The sequence below is a fragment of the Merops nubicus genome, unplaced genomic scaffold (genome assembly GCF_000691845.1).
Source record: "Merops nubicus isolate BGI_N331 unplaced genomic scaffold, ASM69184v1 scaffold6798, whole genome shotgun sequence".
Lineage (NCBI taxonomy): Eukaryota > Metazoa > Chordata > Aves > Coraciiformes > Meropidae > Merops > Merops nubicus.
Window position 1 is genome coordinate 80,347 of NW_008627673.1, and position 10,238 is coordinate 90,584.

Sequence of the window (10,238 nt, forward strand, 5' to 3'; positions counted from 1 at the left end):
GTATATTCTTTCCTTTGTTTCCTTTCTGTCTTTCAGTTATCAGAACTGAAACTTCAGAACTTCAGTTATAAGAACTACATAACTTAATGCAATGGAAATGCAGTAGGGTGAATTCTATATACTATATGGAGTAGAACTAAAATTGGATACACTTGCAAAAAGCAGCTTTCAGGTACATCCTTATTTCTGGCTTATTGGGATAAACCAGAATTGAATTAATAGTTACTGGTTCTTATAAAAGTAATTCTAACTTTTTATTATTTTATTTTTTTTTAAAGGCAAGTCTGTTAGAAAAATTAGTGGCTGATAACTACAGGAAATTTCTACATTTTGAAGTACTAAGAAGGAAGGGAAGAAGGAAGGAACAGAGGGGAGAGAGGAAAGAAGAGAAGAAAGGAAAGAGAAAAGAAGGAATGAAGGGAAGAAAGAGAAAATGATGTAAACCGGTACATTTTGTTTAACCTCAGAGGAAAACTTTTCTCTCCTGCAAGTTACTTCCTTGCTATGGCATCAGCATTGTAGGTAAGTTGATAGCCTGTGCAGGAAAGGAAAGCATAGCAGACTGATTACTTTGTGGTTATTTCACAAAACTGATGAGACAGCAAATTCAATCCTATTAAAAAAGACTAAGTACAGCCTTCCCCCTCTTTTTTTAAAAAACATTCCTACATTCCTTGTGCTGGGATTGGATGATATGATTCTACAATTCAGGGAGTCTGGAAATTACAGAACATCTGCAACAAAATTGGTTTTCTGTTGAAAACTGATGAATCACTTACTGCCCGTGACTGGAAGGAAAAGTACTTGTTTATGCCCTTATATAATGAATTTTTATGAGCTGAAGTTTGCTCTTTATAAAAAAATACACTTTCAGTTGCTGTTGATGTAAAATAATAGAATCCAGAATTTAGACCAATACATTACTGAAGAGACAGTCACTAGCAGTATATAATCTGCCTGCAAAATGGCAAAAAGGGGCTTTTACTTCTACAATAGAATTAAAAATTCCATCTCTCCTCTAAGGTCTTACAAGGGAAAAAATAACAGGGACAATACTAACACTTAGTTTTGTTAACATATCTTTGATAAGTTAACATCAAAGTAAAGTGAGTACTTTTATTAAAAAAAAATGTATTCTGCTTGAAAAAGATCTGAAACACAGAAGAAAACCATGCTCATGAGCAATTCCTCAAAAGGCAAGCAACGTCTCTCTGCAGTCACTCAAAAACCAAGTACCTGCTCTTCTTGCCTATCCCTTCACTAAAAATCTCTTTTAAACAAAACATAAACTGAAAGCCCGGAGCTAAGAACTGACCACTTGAATATCAAAAACAACTTTTTCACAATCAGATGAGTCTTAAAACAGTTGTATGTCTGCAAATTAATTAGTAGAGCTAGTTTTGAGAATTTAAGTAAAATTGTTTTATTCTTACATCAAGGGATGAGAACAAGAGTGTGAGTTTGATTGCTATGATTATTTCTTTCATTATCTTGAGCTATTTCAGTAAAAGATGTCACTCATGGAATGTTATTTCTTTTTGGACCCTGCCAAATATTTCTAGGAATAGCTGGAGGTGATTGGAAATGTGCAGATATGTAGTTTTAATGGTTACTGCATTTCTTTAGTAAAAGCTATTTTGCTGAGTTTGTGAAAAATTTCAGGTGCTGCTTTCTTCAGAATTGTCTCCTTGTCCTCACATCTATATTAGTTCTGCAAATACTGCTAATATAAATCAATCCAACAAACTCTGGTCCAAGTCCATTTTTAAGAAGATAAGATTGCATGGCACTAAGCAATGGCCCAATGAGCAGCCTGCGTTCTTTTCTGCCTTGCCACACATCTTCCACCTTTGAAACTGTGACATGGTGCCTGCTGTTTCTGCTGCCAGTTGTGAAAAGGATGTGTCTGAGAAGGCGTGCTGCAGGTCCACCCATACCTTCTGCAATGACGAGGTTGGCTTAAACCTGGAGACGGCTGGCCAAGCACAACTTGACTGCTATCCTGTTTTCCACAATGCATGTCATAGAAATTGTGCCACTTGGCTAGTTGTCCACATCGTGCTTGCACTTGCAGTACGCTCTGGCCATTCAAGTGTTGCTTTTGGAGAAGAAATACTGGTCACTACTCGGGACAATTTTGTTCTCTGTTTATGGAATGAATAGCAGTAAGTGCAAAGCTTTTGCATGGAAAAGGCCCTCTTCAAAATTCTCATGCTGCTTACCCTGAAGCCACAGTTCCCTAGGGGTCTGATTCCTGTACCCAACACTATGCAGTCCAGCACTATTCTGATCCTTTGGGTTAATATGGAACAAATCAGGCACAGGTCATTATTACTGACAGTGTAGCAATCACACAGATGTTAGAGCCTGTTGTGAAAACTATCATGAAGCAACAGTGATTATTTGCTCTCTGAACCTATCTTTGAAGCATGCTTTGAAACCCATGACTTTATTATGTGATGCAAAGCATGGGATCCACAGTCTTTGGTAGGAGACTACATCAAAGGAGGGTGGATTTAGAAGTTATCAATAAATATTGCACTCACATCATACAGGCTTTTGCCAATTACAGAGACTGCTTTGTGGATATAATAACTAGCTATCGTGGTCACTCAAAAGAAAAACTTACCTACTTAAGTACAAACAGACAAGCCTTCTTTTCATCAATGCAAAAGCATTGATGGAAAGTTTAACTAGCCTTGGGGTCTGTATCATGAACACTGCTTCTTATGCCTTGTCATGAGCCATGGATCTCTACTCAGATAATTGGGTCTCACATAGTATGTTCAGTCACATGTTCAGTTCCTGTTGTGGTTTAATGCATCTGAAAGTAAGACGGAGATCACCAGTGACAAACGGTATCAACATCCAGAACGCCAGGACCATTGTTGTACCTTACTGCACCATGCACAAGCATGACTAAAGGTCTTACATCAACACTGGGTATAATAGAAGGGGATTCCTTCAGGGTATTCATGTAACAGGTAGTAGAGCTGTTTTTTTAAGGCAGAGGAAGTTTCAAAACTCTTTACAAGTCTTTAGTTCTAATACATATTCCAATGTAAGGGTCAATACTGCCACAAACATCACTTACTGTCTTTAGCTTTTGCAAAGTAAGGCACTCTCCTAGTCATCTAGCCCCAGTGGTTGCCCAGCCTCTCAGCAAAGAAACCAGATCCCTTCCACAACAACATGAGAAATTACAGAGGGTAGGCTAGCAATCTTAGTAGAGAATCAGGTATATTTACCTGAAGACTTCTATCTGGTACTTTTTTCCATTAAAACAACGTATCTTGAGGAAGATCCTTGACACAGTTATTGCACCAGAGGCATCCCTTCCAAATGTACAAACAATTTGGAGAGACTAGGTCAGGCTACTTTCTTGGCAGACTGTCCTGAAAGACCAGTTAGGTAAGATCTCTAAAGAAGATGGCACACTAGGTATTGGTTAGTGTCTAAATGCTAGGGCATATGACAGGACACTTTAATCAGTTTAATCAAACCTGACAGTTCTGCAGCCAGAGCTTAGGCAGGGGGCTGTAATGAACACAGGAAAAGGCAGAACAGAGGAGCCAGTCTCCCCAACTCTCCTGGGCCACCCTGATCCAACATGCCATGATTACTTCTCTGCTAATCCAATACTCTCCCAGTACAGCATAATACAGAGCAGTTACCAGACTGACCACATTTTATTCCTTTAATAGCCCTGAAAGCAGATTCCTTTGAGATGAATGGCAGCACACTGGCCAACTTTACCATACTTTACACTAGTCTGTTCCCTTAGCAGACTCAGCATCACAGAGATATACAGCTAGGGATTTGGTACTTTATTAAAAACTGCCTGCAATATCTAGAACTACCTGTACTTATTGTAACTTTGCTCACACCTTGTACCTGAAATGGGTCTGCACGCTGTGTATGGTGAATAGACAGTTTGAGCAGAGGTACAGAACCCCAGGCATGCTCCAGAGAATGGAAAAGATCACTGCTTGGCTTTAGCAAATGCCCTACAAGTACCTCTGTGCACATTCGTGTAGTCATCTGGTTCCCGAGTCCCAGCCTGAGAGGGATCCTCCCTCCAAAAATGTCTTTTGCTTGAATGGTATTTTGTCATTTTGCCAAGCTTGTGTCAGATCCTGCCTTCGAAGTGGAGTTCCCTGGAATGGTGGAAACTATTAAGACTGCAGGAACAATTTAGGTGGATGCTTTGATAGTGACAACATAGAAAACCTTGGGAAGGTGAAGGTGGGCAGTTGTAATCTACTTAATTCTAATAAGATTTTTTTTCCTGGGAATGCACAAGGGTTTGACATCCAAAAGGTATCAAAGCACCATTTTGAAACTGCTCCCTGATGTTCTGGTTGTATGGACCAACGTGAAGTAGCCCAGACTACCATATTTTTATCAGAATCATGCCAGTAACAACACAACCCTATCCTGTATGTCCAGTCATGCCACTATATACCCTTAACATGAGCCAAGACAGCTTCCTATCAAACAAAGTGTTAACAGTTGACAATTTATTCCTATGACTAGTCTGATCCAAAAGAAAATTATAAACATAATTTGTTTTGAAACCTAAAGTTGAAGAAAATTTTGAAGTGAACTGCAACTATGAACTACAAACTCTCCCACTTTCCATTTTAGCCTCCTGAATACTAAAGTATGAATCACCTGACAGACAAACCATTGAATAAGCATAACTAGCCTTCAAAAAAAACCCACAGAAAAAAACCACAAAAAAGTATCTTAGGAAAAAAGCAAACTTCAGAACCTCCTTTTAAGAAGTATCTGTCAGTTTGATTTTTATGAGAATGACACATCCTTGTTAACAATTGTAGTAATATTCTCAAATAAGGACATTATTTGTAGTTAGAAAAACTATTTTTTTATCTTTCTTAACATCTTTTCACCACTTCGCCCAGATCATTCTCACCTGTCACATCTCACACTTACAGAAAAATAAAGAGAAATTTCCAGTTAATGCATAAGTTGGATAGTACCCGTCACTTCTTTTACAGAATATTATAACATACATAACAATACTTAAACAAGACCTCTCCTAAAACGCCCAGAGTCATGGTGGTTTGTGGAAGTAAGGAAATCAGCATTCTCTGAATCCTTTAATCTAAATGCCTCCAAAAGCTCACCTTGTGACAATTAGTAATTCTCAAACATAAGACATGAAAAGTTTTTATAATATGTTTACTAATATAATTAGTCCATTTCAATTATAGCTTCATTTTTTGATTTCTGATACAACAAAAACATTCATGTAGCACACAAAGACACAAAACAGCACAGAACTGTTAATACAAAGCTGCAACTCCTATCCAAGGCTGAATTAAAGTACTGGTCCTTTAACTTTCTTAAATTCCAGGCATTTATCCTTTTCACTGATGTACATATGGTTGCTCAGAAGTACATTCTCATGGTAGCTGAATACTAAAACCCTTTTGTTTAGGGAAAATGACAGAAGATATTAACATTCCAAAACAAATTTTATTCCCTCTACTGCAGGAAGCATCACCAGATGCATTTTAGTCCTTTGTTACAGTAGAGTTTTAGCCTGAAAATATAACACTTACGGGGAAGAGTTATCAATCCAATTAGTATGCAAAATTAATTATCCTTTGATTAGTCTACGAACAATCTGGTTTCCTTCTGTAATATCTTCAAGAAAAACAAGAAGTCAGATGCCATATATAGCCAGCAGAAAACAGAGGTACAAAACTTCTGGAACAGGTTTTGTACTGATACGGTAACAGAGATGAAAAACAGAGTACACATTTTATTGAGATTTCATCTGCATGAAACTGCAAGAGACAAAGCAAACCTCAGGGCATTCATACAGCTTAGGTGAACCAAACAGCAGGACAGAGGGAGGTGGAACGAAAGAGGAAGATAACATTTGTTACATCATTCAGGAAAAAGAAGTATGTCTGAACAGGGAAGAAGTCTTACATAATAACATGACATCTAACAGACTCCAATACAGAAATCCATACTCTTTTGACACAATACTGCACTGTGACTTTGGAAGGAATGAAGAGGAAACAATGTTCTGTTTTGATCATAAATTATAAACTTCTAAATGTACATAAATCTTCATTAATAAGGATAAAGAGAGGTAGCAAAAATGTTGATGATCCTCTCTGTAGACCTAGTCTAATAAGCAGTTCTATTAGACTACCTCAAAGCCAGGGTTGCTAATACATTTCTTTGGGAACAGATAGTAAGTGATGCAGAGGAACGACTCATACAGGATCACTTCAGGATATTCTCCAACAGATGTGCCAGCTTCGATAACATCTAATAAGATATTTGTACCTGTTGGTTCAAACTGCAATGTTGAATAACAAATTCAGCAGGCTGCCAAAACACATTTGACAGCAAATAATATATTGTGATGGTATCTGGAAGCAGTTGCTCTGAAGTCTCTGTTGACTCACAGAACAGTAGCAGAATTAATGAAGCTCTGGACTGCCAGAAGACACTTAGAAACCCACTAACTGTATTTAATTGCATTAGATGAAAGAACTGTATGTCACTCTAAAGATCAAAACGTAGAATTTAAGATCTTGAAACAAATAGGTTGGTGGGTTGTTTTAATCAGACATTGAAGAATCTAACAAACCATTTCATAAAAGTAGATCAAAGATAGTGGATCAATTGTTACAGTACTATTTTGGGGAATGACTGTTGATGACAGCCAGACAAGAACATAGCCACCATAAAGTGATCTACTTAATTTAATTGTTTAAGTTTTTGAGAATTTAAGAGTAAAAAAGGATGCAATGTATTTTTGTGCTGAGACTCTTCTAGGTAAGACATCCTGTTAAAAAAGGACTGTATTTTTTAAAAACCAAACCAATCAACAAATAAACTTATAAAACCAGGTCAGAGAATAAGTGGATAAAGTATCAAAACATGGAATAATAAAAATACTGCAAAGCCAACAAAGAAAGCAAATAGTAATAGTAAAGCTCAGGAAGAACTGCCTATATTTTAAATATGTCTACAAACACATAACTGATATTTTTTTTCTGTGTGGTAGTGAGCTATTAGTGAGCTCTGGCACCCACCTTGACCACACCACTTTGGCAAGTGCCAAAGACAGCATCTTGCAGGTAAACAGCTTTATCCATTGCCTCTGACTCAGAAGAATGTGGGTTACCTTGGGCAGCCTCCAATTCATGTTCCAATGCATGACAGACTGTCCCTCAGCTTTACATGCAAGAAGTGGGAGTTGGTCATATCATGAGGGTCTAGAAGGTGCAACACACCTGTACCTCCAGTAGGCACATCTTAACTACGGAGTATCTGTCTGTGTACCAGATGGGTTACTTAAAACTTATGGGCTATTGATAAGAAAGCAATTAAGAGTCAGAGATAAGAGTATGTGCTGTTATGGTGGCAGAATATGATGAAAATTATCATTAATCTGCTGAGATAATTCATCTTATGTCTTTCCTTTTTGCAGTGGAACATCATACTGGGAATTTGAATTTAAGATATTAAAATTTAAAATTAATTTTTAGGCATGACAAGGAAGACTTTCCCACTAAATCCACATACTAACTATGGTTCCAATGGCAGAAAGTTTTTACAACAATCTTGAGGAAATCCACAAAATGTGAAAAAGCTTACTGGGCATCTTTATCTTTTAGGAAAGTACACAGCATGCAGTTAGGAAGTGGCAAGCTAGCAGACTCTAGATCTAAGAAGGAATGACTTGAGAACATAGGGGTACCAAACTGGGATCAGGAAGTCAGAGTGCAGAAGAGCTGGTGAAGTCTTTCTTTTCTTCCCTTCAGAGACGCAAGTTGGCAGTTACTCAGTGAAAAACTAAGACTAGTAAAGACAGATGTTACAACAAATACAGAGTCTCCAAAACCATCTTTAAGCTGTCTGTATGCAGTAATTTCTGAATCTTTCCATTAGTCTCTTCAACACAGTATTTTGTATAGTGTGTAAAACCAAATCACCCTCCTATCAGGCATGCAATTCTGTCATTTCGATTTTATACTTCAGGGGCTGAAGACTGCGCACCTCTGAGCCGCACTTGGGACAAGTGAAGTACACATCACATAAGTAGTTACTTCTAATGCAGTAGTAACAAAAAACATGCACACAGCCTATGGTATGAGGCATGGTAGGCCATTCCCCACACAGTGAACATTCCCTGCAGTCAGCTGTTAGCGTGTGTTCGCTATTGGAAAGACCTGCAATAGGCAAACACCAAGAAGAAATTTTAAGTTTTATTTTCTGTACGTTGATAAGTGGTAGGAGATAGATGAGGAACTCAGCAAAGCCATGCCATAACAGCTCCCTGTTCATGTATTCAAACCCCACCTGACGAACGCTTTGCGGCTTGCAAAACACTGACCTAATTCCTAGAATGCGTTCTGTAAGTGTAGCAAATGTTCCTTTCTGAAGAAAAATCAGAAAATTTACAAGTCCACAGAGTTTAAGAAGTCCAGCTCCAAAGTTAACGTAACTCTTAATTTTGCAGAAAGATTGCAGCTGACGATTGCCAAATAAATCATAACATCTTTCTTCGAACCATCTTCCACCAACAGTGAAAATAAGATACCACAACTTCTGATGTTTGCTCAGAGGTTGGTATTTCTCGGTCTGAGACAAGTTATTCTTGTATTGAATATTCAGAATAGTCTGTCCCACACTTGCATTCTTGGAATAGATAGTGAATCTCCATAATACAAGCCATAAAAAAGCTTTTATTTCAGGTTCAAAATGAGCCAACACCCCTGGTTTAAATCCATGAAAACAGCTGGTAAACTGGGACCACACAAGTTGTTCCAGGGCTTTGTTCAGTTCAAGAGCATCAAGTTGACTTATTCTGAGCACAGGATTCACACTCTTGTCATTTCCAGTGCTGGAGGCCATTTCTTCACAAAAAAACTTTCTAGAAATAAATCAAAATAGATGTTAGTATCAGGGAGCATTTCCTATTTTTATTCTTATTAAAGATAACAAAGTTGTAACACACCAGCAGCAAACCAGAAATACCAAAAAAGCTTCTTCAGAATGCTATATCAATATGTTACAAGTCCTTTCAGGAAGCTTTACATTAACAGTTTAAAACTTAATCTCAAGAGAAGGTACATCAGGCTATTTTTCACAACCAGTAATATTCGTATTTGCTCACAGAGGAGTGTTTAACACCTTCCAGATATTTAGAAAACACCAGAGATTTAATATTTCACTTTATAAATTAAAGTACTGCTGGGTATAACTGAAATATTCAATTGGACATTAAAACAGAAGATCAGAAACAAGACTTGTAAATGGTGTTTTATGGAGCAACAGAAAATTAACATACTAACTAAAATCTAGATGAGAACTATGGGGTGGATATAAAATATTGCCATATGTATACTACAGTAATTGCAGCTGGACATACAGTCTTAGAAATGCTAACAAATTTAAGGTTTACATAAAGTTATAGATGCAAATGAAGGCAGGAATTGATAAAACTTCCTAAATAAAGGCAGTGATCTGTTTAGTTTAGAAAATAATTATGAGTTTAAAGGAATGTCCAGTAGTCAAATTATCACACTGCCTATCACTGAAAGCTACATATATTTTCTAGCCTTTTGACAGGTGCAGGATTGTGCTGCTTGTCACATGACAAATTTCCTGGCAAAATGATTAATGTATACTAGCAACTTCAACAAATCTTCAAACATTGGAGAGAAAAATAAAAATATTTTTAAAAACCTGTTTGGCTTAAATGTTATTGTGTCTGGAATTCTGTGACTAAGGAAACAAACGCAATAAACTGCAAAAGCAAAATACAGGCAACTCTCAAAAAATGCAAAACTGTGGGGTAACTGTCCATATAATAAAACTCTTTGGGGTTGATTTAGGTAGAATGCAATACATTTCACTTTCTAAACTAGATTCTTTGTCTAGCAAACCAGCAAGGGTCAACAGCCATCTGGAGAAAGTACAGAAGAAGGTTCTTCACACCCGTATTTGCAAGAGGAAAACCTGCTGTAACACAAGACTGCTTTGAACACAAGGTGCAGTACAGAATTCTGTGCAGGAATGGTTAGGAGTTGACCTGCTGGAAAGCAGCTGCACAGAGAAGGACCTTTGAGTTCTGGTGGATAACGGGTTTACTAGTTAGCCACCAATGTGCCCTTGTGGCCAAGAAGGCCAACAGTATCTTGGCCTGTATTAAGAGTGTGACCAGCAAGTTGAGGGAGGTT

The 10,238-nt window shown here is 37.5% G+C and overlaps 1 protein-coding gene across 1 annotated transcript; it reads right to left on the reverse strand.

The window, feature by feature from the left end:
- Positions 1 to 7,995: 7,995 nt before the first annotated feature.
- On the reverse strand, positions 7,996 to 8,910 carry PEX2 (peroxisomal biogenesis factor 2). The gene has a single exon (XM_008946398.1). It carries the CDS (start codon positions 8,908 to 8,910, stop codon positions 7,996 to 7,998), a length of 915 nt encoding a protein of 304 aa, XP_008944646.1.
- Positions 8,911 to 10,238: the final 1,328 nt, after the last annotated feature.

What these genes read in the sequence shown, in the direction of transcription:
- PEX2 (XM_008946398.1), bottom strand. Translation starts at nt 8,910, where the DNA reads ATGGCCTCCAGCACTGGAAATGACAAGAGTGTGAATCCTGTGCTCAGA.